Source organism: Onychomys torridus, chromosome 6, assembly GCF_903995425.1.
Source record: "Onychomys torridus chromosome 6, mOncTor1.1, whole genome shotgun sequence".
NCBI lineage: Eukaryota > Metazoa > Chordata > Mammalia > Rodentia > Cricetidae > Onychomys > Onychomys torridus.
In genome coordinates, this window is record NC_050448.1 from 8,974,711 (window position 1) to 8,999,513 (window position 24,803).

A 24,803-nucleotide genomic window follows, 5' to 3' on the forward strand; every position below is an offset into this window, starting at 1 on the left:
ACAAAAGAAAACTCACTAGTAACCCAACCAACACACGCGCTTTCCAGGTCATCTGTGAATGTGCACATTTCCTAGCTGAGGCCAAATACAGCAGTGTTCCCTTTTGTGGTCTCAACTATCAGGATGCATATATGCTCCTTTTCTGTCTATTCACTACTTCTTTTTGAACTTTCTTCTCAGTTTTGCATTTTATGTCTTCTGCTTTAAATGCCCCCAAATACCATACTGAAAAGTTCTCTAGTATACCTACATACAAGATTGTGTTGTGCCAAATAGAGGCGACAGGTGTGTAGATAAAATATCAGGTTTGAATTACAGTCCTGCTAACCACACAACCTATGTTAACCATACATATGAAACAAGGTGTCTTTAATAGAAATAAACATGACAGAATCTCTCATTAACAGTGAAAATGTGATTACAGGAACTACAAGGAAGGCTGTAACTCTAGAAACAAGGGCTCAGAATGTGCTACTTCAGTGTTCTGCAGACTCTGGAGAAGGCACTGTGTTTGTTCAATTAAACAGTCATTAGAGTCTACATCCAACTCTTCTGTGCATATGCGAATATGGTAGTAGACAAAGCAGTAATTTCAACTTTAATTCTCTGACTGACTTACAAGCTACATGATTCAGGGCAAATTGCTTCATTTCCCCTGTCTTTTCCCATAATTCAAAATGCAGATAAAAGAGTAACGGCTGATGGCTGCCTGGGCCTGGCTGGGAGTGGGGGTTGGGGGTGGTGGGAAACAGGGCTGAAGACAAAAAGCCACAGGAAACTTTGGAATGAGGAAGGTACTCTCTATCTTGATTATGAGGGTGATTATATATTGACTTTCTTTTTCAAAACTCATGAAACTAAAAGTAAGCCTTATTTTATATAAATTCCAACTTTAATCTTAGTTTTTAAAAAAACATTAGTAGTCAGGATGAAACAGTACACTGTCTATGTAATTCTTACTTAAATATTAGCAGCAATAATAATAATAGGGATAGGTTAAGCAGCATAAGGAAAAGCAGAGGGAACTCAATGGCCTGGGGTCCTAAGTTGGCTCTTTCACATGTTAACAAGAGGCAGAGTTTACTTTATGGAAGCCGCACACTTATTGCGTCTAAACAACACAAGTGAAATACGTTCTGCATATGTGTATGAATGTGAGACCCGGTTTACTTACAAGACGGCAATACCAAGTCACTGAACAACATGAACTGGTTTGTGGAGTGAAAAGCTGATTACCTAGATTCTCTGCATGATAAGAGAAATGCAGCTATGATGAAACCGAACGGGAACCACCCCTCTGAAGAATCTTTGTCTTTAATCCTTAACAACAAACAACAGCAAAACCCCAAATTCTAGGGCACACCAATGCCAGGAAGACCGCAGGGCAGAGTAGACAGTCTCTGGGCACATGGGTTAGTTCACATCCGGAAGGATTTCCCACCCCCTGGGAACACGACTGACTCCCGCCAGGCTGCACCAGCACCTCACCACAGGATGTCTGGTCCTCCGCTGGCCTACAAGGCAATCATGAAAAAACACCACACCTGGCACTCTTCTTCGAGCTCCAAGCATGGAGTCCAAGCCCAAGCAGGCTACAAGCTGTGCCAGAGGCTTGAATCAAAGTTCACTCCACTACCACTCGGGACACTCGGAAAATCCGCAGGACTTGAGAGTTCTAAAGACCGTTGGGTGACAGCATCCACGCACCTGCGTGCCAGGGCTGATGGCTATCCCCAAGGTCAAGTGGGCCCCGAACTGAAGATGAGGATGCATGGCGCCCAGTATCACAACGGAGCTTCAAGCGGTCGACTGCAGCTAGCCCTGCACGCCGGAAGTGCACTAATCCGCAGCACGTGGGGTTGCCAGGGCGCGCTTCACGTGACTGGGCGGGGACTCAGGAAGGCTCGAGCCAATGGGAGACCTGAGGGCGGGGCCTGCGCCGCTCCCGGGCCTATCCCGGAAGTGTGGACGGCGGCAGGGCGGGCCCTGGCGGGGCGGGCCGGGGCGGGGAGCCGGGTGTGGGAAGCGTGGCGGCCCCGCCCCGTCTCCTGGACCAGCCGCGGCCGCCAGCGCCGCCGCAGCCGCAGGGACCGGCGGACGCAGCAAAGGCGTGCGGTGCGGGCCCGAAGGTGAAGACCTGGGGCCGGGCCGGCGGGGCGGGGGCTTCAGCCAACGACGCTGGGGTCCGGGCGAGGGGAGGAGCCGAGATGCTTGGGAGCCTGAAGGCGGGCGAGCGCGGGACCGCGGGGCGCAGGCCCTTGGCCGCTGGGCCGAGACCGGGTTGCCAGGGCGGCGCCGCTGCGGGTGCTGGGCACGCTGAGGGCCAGGTGCTGCCGGCCGGGGCTTCTGTCCCAGCCTTCCCTGAACCTGCGGCCTGGCTGACGGGGGCCCCGGCAGCAGGGATGGGGTGCAAGCGCCGGGCCCTGGCGCAGGAAGGTCGTGGGCACTTCTCGCGGTGGGGTAGTGAGGATCGGACCTGCTGGCCCAGGGCTGGTGTCGCCTTCACTCCCCGGCGAGCTTCTCTGCGTCTTCCCTCCTCACCTCCCACCAAGGGCTGGAAAAGTTTTTAGAGGCCTGAATGGCAAAGTATCCATCACTCAAGAGTGGGTGTCCTATAAATGCAAGTATAATGGGCCAGGGATGCTCGTTGTTACCTGCCCCCAGAATGAGACATGCCCTTTTTTAAAAAGCAAACAAACTTTTTGCATAGTTCCCGCAGAAAAACCACACATCTCCCCAGCCCACTATGGCAGACGAAATTGATTTCACTACTGGAGATGCAGGGGCTTCCAGCACTTACCCTATGCAGTGCTCAGCCCTGCGCAAAAACGGCTTCGTGGTGCTCAAAGGACGACCATGCAAAATCGTGGAGATGTCAACTTCCAAGACTGGGAAGCATGGTCATGCTAAGGTAAGACCTTCCAGGTTGTTCTTTGGCTTCAGCGATAAGATCATTTGTGTTTCATTCTACATCATGAGGTTTCTATATTTAAAATAACTTTTTTTTCATCCCTTAGTCTCTGAATGATCAGCTATTAACTCTGAGTGCTTTCCTTTAATTGAGTCCTTAAAATGTTTCATTAACTGGAAACTAAAACTTTCCTGAATCTGGTGATTAAAAAGATCTCATTTACAGTTGAAACAAACCTGTTCTTAGAATTCTAAGAGACCTGGTCTTCATTTTCTGTGGACTTTTGTAATTGAAGTGCTGAGGTTTGTAGTGTGTTGAGTTTTGATTCCATGAAACTGTCAGGTGTTTACTGAACCCCAATTCTATGACCACTGCTACATTTTTAAAGAAAATAAGATGACCTTGGAAAGGGATGAAAGAATCCATTCTGATCAGTGGTGGGGTTGTGCCCAGTATAATGAACTGATACCTGACAGATAAAACTGTTTCTTGTTCCCTGTGTTAGGTACACCTTGTTGGAATTGATATTTTCACTGGCAAAAAATATGAAGATATTTGTCCTTCTACTCACAACATGGATGTTCCAAATATTAAGAGAAACGATTATCAAGTGAGTACTGATTTCCTTAACAATACTGTTTCAGATGTGTTGAACACCCTGTTTAGTAGGAGTTTGACCAGACTTGAGAGTAATTTTACAGGGTCCTTTGCTCACCAATTAGTAGACTCCACTTATCTTACAGATTAGAGAAACAGTGTTTTGTTTTATTCTTGTTAATATTTGTGCTTTTTTTAAATTTTGAAATAGGGGATCCTATATCCTAGGCTGGCCTTGAACTCACTTGTCATCCAAGGATGACCTTACATTTCTGATCCTCCTGACTCTACCTGTGAGTACTGGGATTACAGGTTATGCCCTGTTATGCTGTGTTGGGGATCAAACCCAGCTTGTGCATGTTCTGGCCAGCACCCTGCCGTTTGTGCTGTACCTCCAGCCTCTACTCTGGCATTGTAAAGGCACTGTATTGGACCAGTGAGGTGGCTTCGTCAGAAAGGCACTTGGTGTCAAGGCTTGGCCCTGAGCTCAATTCCAGATGGAGACAACTGATTCCTGTGTCCTCTGACCTGCACACAGGAGCTGTGAAACACATGTGCCACATACATACATCCACTAAACAAATAAATGTCAGTGTTTAAAATGTAGTATTTACTTATTGCAAATAAATCTAATATTTAGTAAAATTACTGTCCTCTCTGTTGTAAACTATTTCAGGTTTAGATAACTCCTTCCTAAGTGTGATATTTTTTTCAATGAGCAGACCTAAGACTTCCAAGACTGGAATTCATATTCCTACTAACCAAGCTTTTACATGTCAAAATCTGGTATTTTTGAAAGTATTCTGGTATTCTAGGAAAGTAACTTGAAAACCATAAATATAAAGTGCATGGCCACTGAGTATAAGGAGAAAATGAAAAACTATGTAATTGACTTATTTATATCCACTAACTGTGACCTATCACATATGTATTTTATAATATAATTTTTACATATTTGTTCTCACACACACACACCTAGAGACAGGTCCTGCCTAATGATAGCACTTTGTAGTTTGGAGTGTTGATGTTAACCGACCTTCTGGAATGTTAGAAGCTCTGATTGATCATGACTAAGCCGTTCTTGTCCCAAACACAGAGTAAAATAAACTTTCCATTTTCTCTGGGTGAGCTTGACCCTTAACTTTCAGCTGGTCTCTCTGCACCATTACAGAAGGTTTAAGAAGGTCCACATCACCTCATTTACTCAGTGTCTTCCTTTGATGCTATCCATGTATAAACATATTTTTCTAGTTTTAATGTGGTGAACAGTTTTATACTTTCACTGTGTCACTTACGTTTTCTGTGTCCACAAAAATTTGAAATATTTTCATAGTTCTAACACCAAAGCAGGTGATGACTTGAGTCAAGCAGATCCAGGTGTGGGTCCAGTGCTGGCACCTTCTAGGTAGGCACTCTTTCTCACAGTGTGTCTTCTCACAGTGGGTAGCCTTTCAGTCTGCAAACCAAGGCTGGTTTAGGAAGTGTGTGGCCATAGCAGCTGTGTAAACAACAAGTAGTTCTGTTCTGCTTCATGTTTTCGGGGTCAAAATTCTACTGGGTCCTTCCAGTGTTCTTAGCTCACTGACTTTAGATGTGGTATGCACTAGGCACTCAGTAAACAGTTAAATGCATATGTGTTTATTTAGTGTGGTGGTGTATAAGATTAGCATGTCGGAATAAGGCTAAGTATAGAATTTACTTTTGCCAAGATGGATTTCTTTTCTCATCCTGTCTTGTGAATGTCTTGAATACTCAGTATTTATCATATTCAGTGGTATTTCCCTATGCTCCTACCTGTTGATACTTCGTCAAGCTGACACCAGCAGCTCACATAATTGCTATGGTCAAATTAATGAATCATTGAAGCTTAAAATTGAACATAAAAGGACGAATTTGGTTCGGATTTTATGTGAGTGTTTAGTAAGGTCCAAGTATACCCCTCGCTTCATGTGTAGAGAAGTTAAGCAGACAGGTCTAATAACAATGCCAACCATATCACAGGCCTAGGACAAAGGGGAGATTAGTCATTGTGGCCCTGTCTCCATTGCAGACTTTTGTTTTGTTTGTCATGCAATTTGTACATTCTCGTTAATTCTCTTTGAAGTGTTCTGTGGTGGGGGTATTTGGGTGCCTTCTCAAGCATGCACCCAAGAGACATTATCTGCTTCCCTAGTCATACCCTTAGTATGTAGTCCACATGGCATAGTGCATAGTCAAGGATGGTGTCAGTCGATTGGATCTCAGTCTCTGTTTTGGCACTTATTACTGTGTGACCTTGGTTGGCCTCTCTGGTCTCTTTTTTATCATAAAATTGGAATGTGAATAACAAACTTCTTACAGGACCGTTTCGAGTCTTGGTGGACACTCAGGACCATGCCTGGCAAAGTAGGTTAGTGAACACTCGGGACCATGCCTGGCATAGGAACTTCTAGTCAGTCAGTTAAGAACTTGGTTCTGTGAGTTTTCTAATATGTTTATTATGCTCTGGTGGTCTTCACTCTCCTCTCCAAGTGCCTTGGTTAAATCCATGCTTCCTTTATTATCTGACTACATGCAGTTCCTTTGCATCTGCTGAATTCACTATTTTGAGTGCCAGTTTGACAGCCAGCCAAAGTGGGTTGTGTACATCTATTCATTGTAATAATTTTTGTTGAATGGGAGAAGAAATATGTTAATACTTACAGATGTAATTTGTGTATTCTTAAAATAAATTCAGGATGCAAGAAAGTGTCTCCTGACTCCCATTCCAAGATTGGCTCAGATTAGAATTGCTAATTTCCATTAGTTTTCTCAAAAGAAGTTTTAATTGTCTGGGGCTCTGTGATGGTGTAAAATAGAAAATGCCTTCAGGCCCTTTGGAGGAATTCCCAAATTGTCAAATGTGGAAATGGCTTGTTTAGGTTATCCTTTGGAACCACTGTTTTAGAATTTCTGTGCTACTGTACACTCTACTATAAATTCAGTGATTTCGGGACTTGCTACACCTTTCTGTCATTTGAAGACCATTCCTCGTAGGGGAAGCTCTTTGTACACGACATATAAAGTGCATATCATAGACCCTTAGGTGATCAGTGGATTGCCAGAATTATGACTTTTAAATCCAAATTGCATTTATTTAACTTTGTGTATGTGTGTGCCTGCATGCACACACTTGGGGAGGACAGAGAACAATTTTCCATCTACCATGTGTGTCCTAGGGATGTAAGGACTTGTAGGCAAGCACCTTTATCCCCGACCCATCTCACAGCCTCCATATTGCAAATTAAAATAATAGTAATAAAGAAAATAATGATGCTGATGATTCCCTGTGCTTGAAAATCTTGTTATCATTTTAATCTGTTCTGTGAATGCCTTGTGTTCTTCAAGAAAGCATTGTGTCTCTGAGAATGGAAAACCACTAAACCAGAATTTAGGGAGAAGGGGCAGATATATTGCTACAAAATCATTAAAGATAATGATGAAAAGAGCCATGTTAGATTGCTAAGTCAGTGGCTTCTACTTACAGGGAAAATAGCAGCACACAGTATCTTACTGTAACCTGTAGAACAGTACTCGGGGGCCCACAAAGTGGTATCGAGCAGTAACAGTGTTTCATCTAATTAAGAGCCTCATTTACAGCTGGCACCCACCAATGACCATCTGCTTACATTTAGAGAGGTCATTAACAATTTTTCTAGCTTAGTTTTTCCAGTGTCCTTGACTTTCCAACCCAACTCTTGACTCTGCCCATATTCAGCAGAAATCAATACAGTAGAAGATTCTCCACCCCCACCATTTGTCACAGCCCTGTGTGCATGGTCCCTCATATCTTTCATGGCCACTAAAAATGATTCTGAAGTTTCTGTTTTTACAGTCAACTACTCAGAAAGAATTCCCCATCAAGCCATTGGTATAAGTTCACGGGGGAGACGTGGTCAGTGTGGGAGAAAGTGCTCTCTGAGTCTGAGCCCCATCGTGTCATCTTTGCATGCGTCTTCACGTGATGTGGCCTGTGCATACCCAACAGAATGACTGGCTGCGTCGGTCAGGTGACACACCAGCTGATGCTCCTCTTACTGATTTAGGTGACATAATAGTAGTGTTTGAGAGGTCACTTTCCCAGAACCAGCATGTTCTGGGAAGTAGCTTTAGATGCCAGGGAGAGAAGGCTGAAGTTGAAAAAGGAAGTCTCACCTTGCATAGTGACGGCTGCTTGTTTTGAAATAGAATGTGAAGCCAAATTCAGGAACTGGGGCTAAGAGCACTCATAGTGACAGTCTTCCCTGCCATCTGTTGTATATTAGGAATACAAACACAGGCAGAAAAACAAAACCCAACCACCCTTTCCGTCATCCCCCTCTACACTCTTCCTTTTCTGGGCACATCACTGACAGGATCTGTAGTCACTGACGTCCCCTGCACCCTTCTGATTAACTCATCCTCTCTCAGCCCACTGCGCCTCGCCCCAACATTTATAATTCCAGTGCTCTCTCTTTCTAGAATTCTGCATCCTTTTCCCTACGTACTTTATGTTATTATTTCTCTGTGTGCATGTATGTGCACTCACGCCGTGGTAGTAGCTCTCTTCTTCCACATGTGGATTCCAGAAGTCAAACTCAAATCATCAGGCTTCTGCAGCCAATGCTTTTCTGCCGAGCTGTCTCACTGGCTGTATTTTTCTTTTTAATGTGGAATTTTCTGAGTATCAAAATCCCACATACATATCACCTGGATTTGATACTTACCAATATATGACAACTCCTACTCCTTTGAAAAACATTTTATTTATTCTCTGGAAATGTCATACATGAATGCAGTGCAGTCAGATGATATCTACTCTCCCTCCTCCAGCACCCCCAGGCCTGCCCCCCCCAACTCTCCCCAGCTTCACATCTCTCTCTATTATGTCACCCACTAGGTCCAGTAAGTGCTGCATATGCACATGCGGTAGATAGGGCATCATCCGTACGAGTGTGGGAAACCAACTAGGGGCCCTGATGAATGCAGGTCCACGTGCCTCTGCCTGTGGGGGTGCGAGGATTAAGGGGTTAAGGGCATGCACCGCCACACCAGGGGGAATCTTAGGTTTTTTCTGTAATGTTATTAGATACATGTGTCATCATTGCCTCGTTCCATTCATTTAAAGGAAACAAAGTAATGATCCTGTATTCCTCCATTTCTTTGAAAGCCAGACTACTTCTGTGTAAACTCCTCATTGCTTGCTTTGTTTCACCTTGAGGACTAGGGCAAACGTCTCCTAAGTACATTCTCATGCATGTGTGCAAGTATACAAGGAAGCCAGTATAAATACATCACTCTGCCTTTCATTACCAGGGATTTTAACATTTTATAAAACACCTCTCCCTCTCCTCTCTCCTCTCTCCTCTCTTCTTCTCTCTCTTTACCCCCTCCCTATCCCTCTCTCCCTCATTCTGTGTGTGTAGACATGTGCACATGCATGTGTATATATGTGTGCACACAGGGACACACACCATGATGGAACTGTGGAGGTCAAAAACGCTTGAGGGAGTTGGTTCTACTGTGTAATAATTGAGCTCAAATTGTCAGGCTCGGCAGCAAGTTCCCTACCCACTGAGCTGTCTCACTCACTCCCATTATCAGTTTTTGAAATGATCTGTTCCAAGTATGCACTGAAGATAACCAATAAACTGATCTTTACTATGAACTCAGACAACAACATATTTGAGTTTCAGTACATTATCTTGTCTTCCATATTAATTTCCAGGTGGTTTTGTTACTGGCCAAAGTGAGCTTAGTCACACTAATTCCTGAGTCCCTTTGGACTGTGCCTAACTCATGGTCTTGATAGTTCCTCATACTCTAGTTAAGTATGAGGTTCACCATGTACACTAACCACTCTGAACGTGAAATCACCTGGTTTCCCAAGTAGCCCTTGATTATTTTAGTAAGACCTTTTAGTGAAGAGAAGACAACACATTTCAGTGCCAGTAAGTCTCAGGTGCTGGTCAGGAGTCTGGGACACAAACTGCATGTATTATATGTGTTCTAATCCTAAAGGCTTTGAGAATTTAACAGTAACACCATTGGCTTCTTCCTTCCTTCTTCTTTTGAGAGAAAGAACTATATTTAGACCATAAAGATCTTGCAGATACCACCCTAGTAGCCAGGTGGTCAGGGTTAGCATCTCCATTAGTGTGATAGGTACATTTACCTCCTGGTGTGATTGGTACTCCAAGGACACGTAACTTAGATAGTTTCTTCCAAAAATACATCACATGAATTACAAGGTAACAAGGCAGACCCAGACTGAGCGACGACGTTCTGTAAATGAAGTCAGTGCCAATGTCTTGACAGGCAGGGTGATTGAGCTGCTCCATTACAAGAAACAGTGCCCACACAACAGCAGAGAACTTCAGGGTGTTATCCAGGCACAGTAAGTTGCTATCAGAATATCCGGACAAGCGGCACATTTGAAGATGGGTAAAAAATTAGTTTGGGCTGGGCGGTGGTGGCGCACGCCTTTAATCCCAGCACACGGGAGGCAGAGCCAGGTGGATCTCTGTTAGTTCGAGGCCAGCCTGGGCTACCAGGTGAGTTCTAGGAAAGGCGCAAAGCTACACAGAGAAACCCTGTCTCAGGGAAAAAAAAAAAAGATTAGTTTGGAAAGGTTATGTAAGAGTGTGTCCATGTTTGGGGGTAAACACACTGAAGCATTTATGCCTGAAAAGTTGTGATCTGTGAAACATGTTCTCAAATGATTCAGCAAAAACAGGAATGTATAGCAATGTATTTTGTATACTGTAAGTATGTGTACACATACTACACACACACACATACAAAGATATACACAGATAGTTTAAGTGCTAACAAGGGGTGAATCTAGGTAAATATGGGCACTGTTTAAATAATTTTCTTAATGCTCACATATGTTTGGCTTCACTACATGCTTATGTTACAGTTACACATTTTTGTCTTGAAATACTTCATACATTTCACCTCAATTCGTTCCATGAATTCTGAGTCCTAAAACAATATATCTGTAAATAGTTATGAGACCCCAGTGTTACCATCTGGCTCCTGTGTTTCAGTCACTGGTATCAATAGGCACTCTTCCTCCTGAAGTATGGCACTCTACCACAGGAGCCACTGAAGGGCACAGTCTGCCTCATGTGAGCACCTGTCCTCGGATTTAAGCTCTGTGCATGTGCCTCACACTGCTTGTTCTTCACTGTTTTCCCAGCTACTTCTCCAACACTTCTGTGACAAAAAGTCCATTGTTGGAGAAGATTTGTACACTGTGTCCAGATGTGTTGCTGTGGTTGGAGTAATAAAAAGCTGAATGGCTAATATCTAGGCAGGAGAGAATAGGTGGGATTTCCAAGGAGAGAGAGAAGTCTGGGAAGAAGAGAGGCAGGCAGACACCAGGAAGATGCAAAACAAATTGGAGATACAATGCAGAGGAGAGGTAATCCAGCCATGTGATAGAAGGTAGATGAGTAGAAGCAGGTTAACTTGAGTCATAAGAGCTATTTGAGAAAAAGCCTAAGCTAAGGCCAAGATTTCATAATTAATAGGAAGTCTCTGTGTCATTATTTATGGGCTAATGGTCCCCACAAGAAAATACTGCTATAGTTCATGACTCTCCCATGCATAGCAAGCCTGTTAAGTGGTGTTCATGGAACACTTTGAAACTCCTATATATTATGCTGGCTTATATCATAGAGCTGGTTACAGGTGTCAGGGCCCATGTCCCATTACACACACACACACACACACACACACACACACACACACACACACACACACGTATGTATGTTAGTAGCTGATAGTCCAGATGAGTGGTTTTTGCAAAGTGTCTTGGAATTGTAGGCATACTGATGGTGGGGACTTGCTGTTTTTCACACACAGATGCACACATGCACAGCTACACATAATTAGAAAGATATTTTTAAAACATTATATCAAAAAGTGTGCTTTTTACAGGTTAGATTACAACTGTAAGAGAAGGTAATGTTAAGAGTCTGTCACCATCCCTCCCTGAGGGTCTACAGACAGTCAGTGGATCCGAGTGGAGGGAGAGACCTCTCCTTCAGTGGTATAGTGCCAGTGAGCTCCTCTAAACAACCCTTACTTCCATAAGCAACCCTGATAGCTCACCAAGAAATAAGAAGACTTGAAAATAGAAGAGGGGGCTAGTTGAGATCAGCTGCAGTGGAGGGGGTCAAGAGATGGTAACAGGGAAATAAGATCAAAATACAATATATATATATATAGAGAGAGGGGGGGGGATAGAGTATATTGTATATTTTATATATGTATATGTTTGTGTATAGACATACAGATGTATGAAAGTGTTTTAAAAATCTGTTAACAGTTGTCTGAAGACCAAAAATTTCCACTTAATTTTTCTTATAATCAAATTATAAAATGCATCATTTTAATAGTGAAAAAAGTAAAAATAACTTTGATGTCCACTACCAGAAATTTTTGCATATAGTATGTTCATGTACATGTGGTTAGAAGAAAATAGTTATATTTTCTGATTTGCAAGGTTTCTAAACATATTATTAAAAAGTTTACTGCAGTGTATCATCTTCCTTAGGAACAGCTTTGTCTGTATTGCGTCTAACTATGAATACCTAGGCAGAAAGTGGAAAGGCTAGTACAGGGAACTGAATTACACATCTCTTCTGGGGTTATTACACATGCCTGCATTTTACCCTGTTTTTTCTTTTTGAAACAAGGTCTCACTGTTTAGTTCTGGCTAGCCTGGAGCTTGCAATGTAGACCAGGTTAGCCTCTGCCTCCCAAGTGCTAGTTAGGACTAAAGGCATGAGGCATGTTAGCATTTTTGAATGCCACAAATCTGTTAATGTGTTGCTGTGTTCTTATCCACCCTAATGTGTGCTACAGTTGAACTGTGTAAACATTACAACAAAGAGGATATGATCTAATCAGTATGTACTTATAATTTCTTCTAATAGCTCATATGCATTCAGGATGGTTACCTTTCCCTGCTAACAGAAACTGGTGAAGTCCGAGAGGATCTTAAGCTGCCAGAAGGTGAACTGGGCAAAGAAATAGAAGGAAAATACAATGCAGGTGAAGATGTGCAGGTAAGACCAATGGCTTTCAAGGCCATTTTTTAAACTGGCCCTGAACAGGTTAGCATAAAACTATAGGTGCAGACTTCAGCTTCCAGGGGTCATTAAATGAGCACCTTGCTGTCTGTGTGTTTCTTCACCTTTAATAAAAGTAGTTTTCATCTGTTCACACATACAACAATAGTATATAAAATAAATTTCAAAAGCTGTGAAATACAACTTTAAAATATGCTGAAATGTTGAAATGATCTCCATAAGGCAATTTCCATGGCACCCTTATAGACCTATTACCAAAGAAAGCATCAAGTTTGGGAGGTGCTTTTTGTTTGTTGCTTTTCTTTCTTCTGGATTGACATGGAACTCCATACTTATTTTAGATCTACCTATGAGTTTAAGGAATTAATGGAGTAAGAGGGGAAAGATGGACTCCTTGTTCTAACTCAGAAGTATAATATGAAGTAACTGTTGATAGAGTGTTTCCCGTTTACTTGGAAGTCGTCCTGAGCTGCCATCTGAGGAATTCTACTCTAGAAAACTGTCCTGAAGATAGGCTGACTGCTTTGGATTACCCCTTTACAAGTTCATCATAAAAGAAAGTATCCACAAGTATACAGTATTGGACAAACACAGCACAGCTTGTCTGCATATTCCCTCCTGAGTGACTCTTTGCTTGCCTCCCCTCTAGGTGTCTGTCATGTGTGCCATGAGTGAAGAATACGCTGTAGCCATAAAGCCCTGCAAGTAGACAGGACCGTCTGCACCAGCAGGTCCATTAGGTCGGATCTAGTTGTCCCAAAGCTATGGCCTTCATAAGCAACCTCACGTTTTATTTTTGTTATGTGTCTATTGTTATGAAATTGTGCTGGCTTAGTTTTGCAGGCAGTTATCAACTTTAAAAGATTATATCAAAATGTATAATTTTATAAGTATCTTTCCTATAACCATTCCTGTGGTTTTCAGTATGTGACCATAAGAAACAGATAAAATAGCTTCAGTAGATGTCACTTGTCTGAGCAAATAACTCCTGAATCAGGGTTTTAAATCAACAATGTAGCATCGAGTGGTATAGAAGTTTCATGCATTTAAGTTGAATTGCTCTTTGCTGATTCCAGACTCAATATCTAGAATTCATAGATTATAAAATGGAATTGTCAAAGCTCCAGGCTCTGTGTGGCAAACATACTTCCTGAAACTAAACTCATCAAAAAATGTCGTTATCTCGGTGGCCGGGTGTCCTATGTATTACCTTCATCATGTTTTTCTTTGCCAAATTGGTGACAGACCTCCATAGGGGTTTTAGTACCTGTTGTGGTTGACAGAGGAAATAAAACTGCTGGGTAGATCTGAGCAAGTGAGCAAGTGCTAAGGAAGACAGGACAGTGGCCAAGGGGGCAGTGGGATGGTGGGCTTCGTTTAAGACCTTTTCGTCAGCATAAAAAATAGAGTGAGCTCTAGTTGTATTTTTGCCTCTGGCTATGTCCCCAGCCTCTGCCCCAGCACCAAAAGGACTGGCCTTACAGGGACTCTGCCCGATTTCCAACCATTATTTGTGGGTAACCCAACCCTGCCCACAATTTTTTAAGTATATTTGTTTTTAACGTTAGATATACTTAGGAATTCTTAAGTTGCTTTGGAATTCTTGATTTGTTAAATGTCTCTATGCTTTTCTAAAGTGAAATAGAAGTAAAGCATGGAAGAAGTATTACCTTATTTGAAAATTAACTTATTTTAAGTGTGTGTGTGTGTGTATATGCATTTTTTATTCTCTTGTCACTTCTGTTACTGATGTAAAATCTAACTAGGAAAGGATTCTGTGAGCTGGATTATTTAAATATGTTGTGGGCAATGCCCCTCCATTTCTGTTTAGATATTTGGATTATATGTAGACTGTGTCCAGAATCATAGACATAGTTCTGGGTTTGTGAAGAACTATGACAAAATCACAATCATCGCATTGGAGTGCATCTTAGAACAAAATCCTGTAGCCCCTGATTCTCTGACCCTGGCTCTCTGGTCTCTTCCTTGTCTGCACCTGCAAAGTCCTGTGTTCCCGTCTAGACACACCTCTGTGACGTGCAGCTGATCTGATCAGTAGTGGGAAGATTTTAGTTGCTTAATTTGTATGCAGTTTTAAATTTTGTCTTAGCCTCCACAAACCAATCCAGAGAAGAAGGAAGATACTTCAAGAGAAGTTCCAGGAAGAGACTTCTAAAGCACAAGAAATATTCAAGTCATAGCCAGTTGACTTTAGTGTGACCTTTTAGCTTTTGTCCATGCAAAGCACAATTAGGAATTAGGCTGAAATCTTCTCAAATATGTTCTACATACTGCTTCAGATTTCCAGTGTTTTTGTGTGTACCTTAGTTGTACTGATTGGTGTGTTACTCACAGAAATTCCAAAAAGTTATTTCTACTGTTTCCTGGTCATCTGGCCAATTAATAACCACGCTGGTGTTTTGATTTCATATTACTTCAGGACTAGCATGCCCCTGTTCTGTCTAACTCGTCAGATTTCACATGAATCTCTATTTTCCTTTTCAGAGTAAGAGTGAATAGCAATGTATCTCTAGCTCCATACCTTGAACCGCAAAAGCTACTTAGGCCTAAGTATTTCATGTTAAGTACTTTGTGAAGTGTACATACTCCAGTATGTATAGATTTTAAAGGTACAGAACTGTTTGTTTTCACATTAGTCAGGAGATGTTTCTCTTAGAGCAAAATATTTCATTTAGTAAAGGGAAGCAAGGAACATGTATTTTCAACATAAACCAGGAATGGCTTCTTTGGACATGAGAGAAATGCTAACAGTCGTCCCCTGTCTTTGTCGTACTGCTGAGCAGACCTCAGTTTCACAAGCACCATGAAGAGAGTGGAGACTCATTGGATGTCACTGCAAATTCATGTCTGGACAGTTGTCTTTCTTTGCTCTTTAGACAGTATGAACAGGTTGAATGTTTTCATTCTAAAACAACAGACTTTATTTCTACTGTGAAGATTTTGTTACACTTGTACAGTCCTTTGCCCTCTGACGCTTGGGCCTTGCCTTGGCCTTCTAATCCATGATGCCCTGGGGGGCTGCCAGTCACTTGCTTACCAACCAAGCTCTTGACTCTGTTCCCCTTTGTAGTACAGATTTCTATGCCAGTGCTTTATATCAGTGACCAAAACTCTTGAGGCCAGACGTGATATCTTTAGCAGAAGATACTGCAATATGACATTTAGAATATTTGGGGGCACATGCTTTTCATTACCGCATGGTGTGTGTGTGTGTATAAACACACTTAGCTCTGTTCTTTTCTCAAAGTCCTTCCAACTATTAAAGTACTGTAGTCTGTAGTGCCTCAAATGTTGGGTTTTTTTTAATAAGTTTTCCAGAATTTGATGTTATACTTCTAAGGTTTCCCAATTAGATTGTTTCTAGTTGAGCTGGAATTTGGATGCATTGTTCTCAGGGCTGTTTGTGCCGTTATTTTAAAGCTAGCTGTCTACAAACAGATTGCAGGTTTTTCTTGTCATAATACTGTAATACATATAAACAGAAATTCTTGTATAACATAGTTAAGCTATATGGTAAGTATTTAAGAAAAATGGGAGCATGAGTAGGAGTTGTACTGGGATCTTCCCAGTGGTCTTGCCTTGAAATATTGTCTTTGGTGATATATCTGTTAGTATCCTTTTGGCATGGACCCAAAAGAGGGTTTTGGAGCCAGACATTGATGCAGTGGGTCTCAGACACATTCAAGAACAGACGTGAAATCCCTAACTCTTTGGGTATCTTAAAATGTTTACATATTGAATTCATATTTGCTATGAGGAAATGCAAATCTCTAGTATGGAAGCAAAGCTATCAAAGCATATTTCCATGACAGTCTATTGTGCCGACGAACCTTCAAATCTTGTAGTGTTCAGGTATAATGTTTCCTAGTTCTCAAGCCTTTGTCTCTCTTAGCATTCTGATGAGTAATAGGCAACAAAGATTTTTTTTTTAATCTGTGGTAGAAAAATCTTAAAATTGAATCTATTAACTTAAATCTATGAAATGTGTTCTCTGAATTGGACAAACAGCATTATTATTTGATTGTACAGGGAACATTGGAATTTAGCAATGGAGCACAGATGTTCTGTGGGAACACAGTTTGGAGTCACTATGTAATTTAATTTGTCTATTAACTAAACGCTCAAACACCAACATAACTACCCAGTGAGGTCAAGTGCCCGAAGAGAGCTGTAAACATTTGATAATCTGTCTCCTTCATGTGGGGCACATTTTAGGGCAGTGCACACAAGCCATCACCTGCTGGAAACACTTATTGCCAAGTTTTTCCATCACTACTGTTCACATCTTAAAACAGATCTGACCCTATTAAGTAACAAGGGAGATTATTTATATGAAGTTCTTAGAAACCATTTCTTGATGTTGGTGGGATTTGGTTCATCTTAGTTTGAAACTGTACTTTTAAAAATACTGGATACTAAACTATTCAGCAGTGACTGAAGAACCTATTAAAGAGCATAGCTGTACTCATAAGCTGATTCGTCATCATGGTTAATCTATAGCACTCACTGCTATTATGAAGTGTACTTCAAATGACTGGTTCTAAACCACGACTTGAAATGACTAGTTATATGTTATCATGGACTTTATCCTCCTCCCAGAAGAAAACAGATCAGATGACGTTGTCTAATCCATTGGCACTTTGTTAGCCGTGGTTTTTTGTTGTTGTTGTTGTTGTTTTTGTCTGAAATATAGGATACTCGTTGAATTTACTTGTAAACTTTTTGGTTAGAACTAAAATTGTAAGATCTGGATATTATAATTGTGTGTTTTACATTTTAAAAATGAGTAAACTTTGAATGTTAAATCTACAGCTATACTAAAATACCCTTTAAAATGCAGAATCTTATTAATGATAACATTTTATTACCTTAAAATATATGTCTGTTAACTTCATGTTATATTAAATGAAAATAAACTTAAGAGTGCACAATTCCTATATGTGTACATTCTTAAAATATTTTTATACTACACAATTGTATTCACTGTGTATAGAACTTCTAAAGAAAGCCTTCCATTTTTATTGTCTCATGTGCTAGGTTCTACTTGTGGTGTATACCTTTATGGCTAAGAATAATAATCCCTAACTTTGAGTTCCAGGATAGGTAACCTTGTCTTCCTTTTAAGTTCTGAAACTCTTTGCTAGCCAGGCATGGTAGTGCACCAGAAGTTGTAGCAGGAGGGTAATCCTGAGTTTAAGGCCAACCTGGGCTAGATAGCAAGACCCTGACACAGACAATGAAGAGCCATCCTGTAGATTTGATACAGTGGTTGCAATCATGAACTCACAGCTGTGAGCACCTGCACTGAGCCCACACAGACCTGACCCATTCAGCTGTCAGTCATGGGAGAAGTGCTCACAGGCCTCCTCTTCACTACTGAACTGCACTGGCTATTAGTTCCCAGCAGAGGGAAAATCATTGTCTACTCTTGGGCCCACTGCTGAGCCCACTAGGCTCCAACTCCAGGCTCTAAACCCATAGTCAGTGTGATGGTCCTGGTTAAACTCAGTAAAGAAAGGTAAACATTAGGAAAGGGTGTAGGGTAGGGTCAGGACACAGGAGTGAGAGTGGTTGGTGTGTCTTATGTGTACGTGTCAAACCATCAAATATTTCATTACAAATATATGTATAAAACTAAAATTGTTTTTGTTTGGTTTGAATTTTTGTTTGTTTAGGGGTTTTTGGGGTTTTGTTTGGTTTGGTTTGGTTTGGTATGGGGTTTCCTGGTATAGCCCAGATTAACTTGAATTTTGGGTCCTCCTTCCTCCAATTTCTGAATGCTGGGATTACACCAGCACCACATGTGGCCATTCATTTTTTTTAAGTATGTAAAGTAGTTACTTGGTGCAGGGTTCAACAGGAAATGGAAAATATCTTGCTATCTTCCTGCCCATTCTCTACATCCTTCCAGAACATTAGGTGCCAAAGGGGTTAACGGTCCAGTCACCCCCAATGTCCCAGGACCCCCATGTCCCTTCCCTGCCAGCTGGGTTTGCCAGTGGCCTAAGTGGAGTGATGAGTCCTTGAATGGAACCCTCCATCCTTCCAGTTCTCACTCTGAACCATGTGACCAGGTTGACTATAAGTAGCTCAGTGCTTTCTCTCATTCATGTACTTTCTCTGGCACGATGAGCCATGCCAGGTTACCATAGCAGTTACCACCTTGTGTATATGATCGTTATTACTAATAACCTTAGCCTTCCAGGTCTACAAGCCAGAGTTAGACAGTTAAAGAAATACCCAGTTAGGCTTCCATCCTCTGTCCCCACGCTTTGGTCTTACCTGCAGATACTAAGATCCCAGTTTCCCAGAAGTATATGGCAGAGGGGGAAAAATGAAAAGGGTTGATTATAGATTATGTGTCATAGTCTTAGTGTCTCTCTGCTCCCTCATGTTAGACATCCAAATGGGGAACCATCTGTAGAATCACCACATGTTAAGGTCATGAGGCCATGCTCCCTAGGAAATTAAAACATCTAATCCCACATTACATTCAGCAGACATTTGTAACTACAATCAATGGCTGTGCATTGTCTCAGAAGGCTAACTAGCAAGGTCTTATCTGTATCCTGGGAGTTCTTTCTAAATGTAATCAAAATAATATTCTGGCCACTCCCAGAAATGGTTCCCAATACTCAAGTGACATGTGTCCTAAGTTCAGGAAAGCCCAAAATACTTGGCAAGCTTTGTTACCATCAGATCCCAACACATTCCCAGAGGAAGAATGGGCATATGTTTAAGCAACATTCATAGTACACCGGTCTTTTTTGTTCTCAATTATGTGCATACTTTAATGGTCAGTGCTACCATTTTCATTTATGTATAGGCACACACATATCACTAGCATCCTGAATTAGAGAAATACCTTTCCTTCAAAAGTATATGGAACTTTGACAAACAAAATATTAGTGTTGAGATATTGATAACACAAAATGATAAGATTCTATAGAGATTTTAAAATTAGGTGGACCAGGGGGGCTACCACTGTAACCCCAGTGCTCCTGAGTCTAAGGCAAGAGGATGGTGGGTACGAGACCACCCTGAGCTATATAGCAAGATCTTGTCTCTCACATGCAGCTTGCATTGTGAAACCAATTCCAAGTAAAATTAAAAACAAAACTGGAAAAACAAGGCATTTCTGCCTGGAAAATTTGAAACCTACTATACAATAAAAGGAAAGTCTATAAAGAGTTTCTCAAAGATAATGAAGCGTTATATTTCAGAATCTCTAATGATGTAGCACCAGAAAAATTCATCACATTAATGTCTGTATCAATCAAAATAGAACCATGAACATGAGTGAGTTTATTCCTGAATCTAACAGTAGCCAACAAACCAGAAGGAAATAGCAAAGACAAAAGCAGGAACAAGTGAGTTGGAGAAGTCCAAGGAAATTTCTAGTTAAAAAAAATCACCCGGCTGGTCTACATAGCAAGTTCCAGGCCAGTCATAAGTACATGAAAAAAAGCAACAGATAATTTAAAGAAAACAAAGAGGCATGGTGTGACAACTCAGTAGCCTAATGCCACTAAGCTTAGTGAACTGACTTGGACTCCAAGACCCATACGGTAAAGGAGTCAACCCACAAGTTGTCTCTGTATGCCTTGGCATGCATGTGCAATTTCATAGCTCACAATACAGAAACATGAAGCAGAAAGGCTGATACAGAAACACAGATGGATCACAATGAAGGCCCTGTTCAGAGCTCTCCTGCCTACCTTCATAGCAGTGTTTCATGGAGCAAAATACGTATCCACACACATGCATTTATTAGTATTTATTAGATTGCTTATACATATTTATAAGCACCTTATCTTTCCAGTACAGATAGTAGTGTGGCCTTAATGTTTTCTGTTGACCAACAAGACCTGTGTTTTGCAGATGTACGTATCTTTACCATGAGAAGTACTGAGGGCTGTAAGGATTCTTTTTCCCACTGTTGAGAACTGCTTTCACCATAAATGTCAGGCACACACATACTCGTCTGGAAACTCTCTGAGTCACATATCTAACCACAAAGCACTACCCTACTGTTACAACTCAAATGCTCAATTTCGTGGAAAAGTCCTTTATTTTTCCTCAAATCCCTCTTCTCTACTCTGCTTTGTGCTTCCGTGCAAACTTGAATCGGTCTGTCGAGAAAGTGGGTGATGAGCATAGGAAGCTGTTGCTTGAGATCACTTAGTCCACAGTTCTGGAGAACTGGCTTTACTGTATTGGACTTTTAATCCTTGAACGAGCATTGAATTCTTTTTTAATTTTATTGATTCTTTGTGGATTTCACATCATGTAGCCTATCCCACTTATCTCCCTGTCCCTTCAAATCCACCCTCTGCTATTGCAACCTCCTCCCAAAACAAAACCAAAATTAAAAAAAAAAAAAAGAGGAATCTTGTAGTGGAAGCTGCAGTGTGGCCTGTAAGACACACAGTTCAAGCTGGGCGGTGGTGGCACACGCCTTTAATCCCGGCACTTGGGAGTCAAAGGCAGGCAGATTTCTGTGAGTTTGAGGCCAGCCTGGGCTACAGAGTTACAAGGAAAGGCACAAAGCTACACAGAGAACCCTGTCTCAAAAAAAAAAAAAAAAAAAAAAAAAAGACACACAGTTCACCCTTTAGTCTGTTCATCTTTACTGTTCATGACCACAAGTCAAAATGGTCTGGCTCAAGGCCTCTGGTTTTTGTAACACCACCAATAATGGGCTCTCACTGGGGCTCCTCTTAAATAGCCTGTTGTCCTGTGTCATGGAGCTCCTGCTATTTGGGATCTGTAAGTTTGTCCCTTTCATATGCTCCAACAGTTTATAAATTCGGTGGATGTTGGGGTGGGCTAACTCATAGCCCTTGTTCTGGACCTGGGTGGTAGCTGGGTTGGTCAACGCACTAGCTTTCTCCTCATCCTCACTACCCAGGTGAGCTCTTCAGCACTGCCTCGGCTAGCTCACCCAATGGAGCCTACCTCAAGGAGTGGGGCCAGTCCTGCTCTCCAGCCTTCAGATCTGGGTTCCCTCATTCATATCAACAGGGCCAGCTCTACTGTTTTGCACAGGAGATGGGCAGGGCCCTCTCTCCTGATTGCTGTAGGGGGCATACAAGGTGGAGCTGGGTCATCTCTCCTGCTCTCACACCCTCAGCGCTGGCTCCCCTGATATCCTGACAAATGGTTCAGCTCTAGTACTCTAGTGTTGCCCAGGCAGGGTGCAGGGCCTGTTCTCCTATGTAGGGCATAGGCTAGTTCTCTCACTCATGACCCCAGGGGCCAACTCTCTTACCTGTCAGAGGGAGGTGGCATCTTTCCCTTACCCACGCCGTTGCATGGCAGATGAAAGGGGTGGGATCAGCTCTGTTGCTCTCATGCCCTCAGTGTTGGCTCACCTGCGTCCTGACCCCAGGGTCAACTCCAGTGTGCTTCTCAGATGAGGTGCATACCTATGGTGAGGGGTGGGGCCATCTTTCCAGAGTGTGGCGGGCCAGCTCTCTCCTGAGGGAAAGGGTCAGCTTGCCTGCTGCAGGACCAGCCATCCTAGGGCTAGTGAAGGGCAGGGTCGGCTCAGCACAACATAGTCCAGTCCCCCCCCCCCCCCACCCCCACCCCCCCCACCCCCCACCCCCCCCACCCCCCACCCCCGTGCTAATACAGGCCATGGACATGACTTCAGACTCCAGCTGAAGCAGACATAACCGTAGGCAGCAGCTCCGGCCAGACACCACCACACCCTGGTAGCAGCATAGGCTCCTCAAATCCATACGGCCCCAGCAGTAGAATGGCCCAAGGGCATCCACATGGTCCCAGGTGGCTGCCCAGACCCCCAGCATCCGCAGAGCCCTTGGTGGCAACTGGAGTCATGGACACTACCCTAGACCCAGGCCTCTGCAGGGCCATGGACCCAGACATGGCCCTAGGCAGCAGCCTGTACCCGGATGTCTCCACTGCTCCAGGTGGTAGCATTGGCTACCCAGATCAGCACGGCCCCAGGCATGGCACAGTTCTTAGTGGACATGTCCACAACGATGTCCAGCTGCCCAGTGCCAGGGCTCTTGGTTGGGTTCACAGTGGCGCTGGGTTGAGTATTGCCCGCCCCAGCCATAAGGGATGGCATTCATGGAGTTGTTGCCGTTTCTCTCTCCTGTGGCTAGGCCTAGACACCTTGGGCAGTATTTGTGGTGCGTGGTACAAAGCTCCAGAGGCGGGGAGGGCACCGTCTGAGTCCATCGCTGATTCAGGCCTGGGTGGAACCAGTAGTTCCTGGTTGATTGTGGCCCCCACAGACACAAAAGTCAGGAGGGGGTACCATCTATGTCCACGACAATTCAGTGAGCATTGTTTTTAATCGATCTCCTTTATCCAGTTTCTCTCCATTAAATTTTACACTTTCTTCATACAAATCCTGTATCTCTTTTGATGCCTTTCCCTTGGGTGTTTGCATATTTTGTGCTGTTAAAGATGATGCCTTCTTCAAATTCCATTTTCTAATTTATTGCTGTTACAGCGATATGGTTTTGTATATGAATTTTGTATCCAGCATTCTTAACAAACTTATGTACCAATTCTGACCATTTTTGCATAGATTTTGTTAAACTTTGTACAATTATCTAAATCACACATCACAATATAACATAATGCCCGGTTTGCTGCATGCTGTAAGGTTTACTAATAATTTACCTGTGAGAATGGCATGTGTGGGTGGGTGTGTAGCAGGTGTTTGCAAAGCAAGTGTTCTTAACTGACCCCTCTTTGTCAGCTCCTAATTCGTTTGTTATCTGGAAGTTTGTATGAAATTCCTGCCATTGCCAATTAGCATCTGTAGTTGGTTTACTTAGGAATAATCTAAGGTAACAGAAGTTAGGAGCTGGTAGACAGCAGAAGCAAATAGCAATCCCTAGGGACAAGCAAGGCACAGTCATGCAGAATGCACTTCTGAGCTGCAAAAATGTAGCTCCCCAGGACTGCCCTGCACACTACTCACTTCTACCTAAAGGTTTCTGGGACACGAAACATGGAGTACTCATGGGAGCTCATACTTCCCGCCAGACCTCACACTGGCAGCCTGAAAGCACACGGGCTACCTCCTTAAGGGCGGCATCTACCCCTGGAGGGCAGGAAACTGGCCACATGAGCCTCTTTTCTGGAAAACAAAAAACTGACAAATGTGAGCTTGAACACAAAGCTGATGTAACTGCCATTATTCCTTCCTCAAATGCTTGGTAAAGTAACCAGTGAAGCTATTTGACTGTTTTTCTTGTAGGGAAGTTTTATTTACACAGTGAATCCATTTAAGAGATGCAGATACAATATTCAGATAGTGTATGTTTCTTCTTTTATTCTTCTCTCATACATTCCATCCAGACTGCAGCTCCCTCCCTCCTCTCCTCCCATCTCCGCACACATATGCCTCCTCTCCCCTAGATTCTCTCCTCCTCTGCTTCCCCTCAGAAATGAGCAGGCCTCCCAGGGATGTCCACAGAACATGGCCTAACAAGTCACAATAAGACTAGGCACATACCTCATATCAAGACTGGAGGAGCCAACCCAGTAGGAGAAAAGGGTCCCACAAGCAGACAGAAGTATTAGCCCCTTTTCCCACTCTTGGGAGTCCCACAAGGACACCAAGCTACACGTATTCTGTTTGTTCTCATGGAAGTTTCTGGTAGGTTGTGTTTTCCTGGAAATTTTTCATCTACTTTATCATATTTTCCATAAGATAACTGTGCTGAAGTCTGTCTTTCAGATACGTGGGTCAGAAGCATGGACAGTGGTGGTCTGAAAATGTCTTAAGTGCATCTGCAAGTTTTCTTCTGATAGCTGTCACTTTGTGGCCTTTGTTACTGCAGGAGGGTAGCAGGTCCTCTAGTGGATAGTTTGGATTTTCCCTGTCTGGAGTCCTTGGAAATAATTGTGCTTTTGTGTCTTGAAGGCTCACTAAAGTGTAGATGGAGGACTATCTCTCTTAAATTGTTCCACTTGGGATTTCTGGGCTTCCTGAATCTAGAATTCAACCATTTCTCTGTCTTTTCCCATTATCTCTGCTACATCTGACTGGAACTCCCAGCTAGTGCCATTTAGAGACAGGAGGCATCCTTGTCTTCAATCTGTTCTGTTTCTACAATGTCCTTCCATGTTGCTTTGCTTCCTTCCTCCCTTCTTTTTTCCAACTTCATTTTATTACTGATGTG

General features: G+C 42.7%; 1 protein-coding gene across 1 annotated transcript; it reads left to right on the plus strand.

The window, feature by feature from the left end:
- Positions 1-1,980: 1,980 nt before the first annotated feature.
- Eif5a2 (eukaryotic translation initiation factor 5A2) lies at positions 1,981-17,565 on the plus strand. The gene is made up of 5 exons (XM_036190824.1): positions 1,981-2,129; positions 2,711-2,911; positions 3,417-3,521; positions 12,454-12,585; positions 13,259-17,565. The coding sequence occupies exons 2-5, from the start codon at positions 2,747-2,749 to the stop codon at positions 13,316-13,318; spliced, it is 462 nt and encodes a 153-aa protein (XP_036046717.1). The 5' UTR covers positions 1,981-2,129; positions 2,711-2,746; the 3' UTR covers positions 13,319-17,565.
- Positions 17,566-24,803: the final 7,238 nt, after the last annotated feature.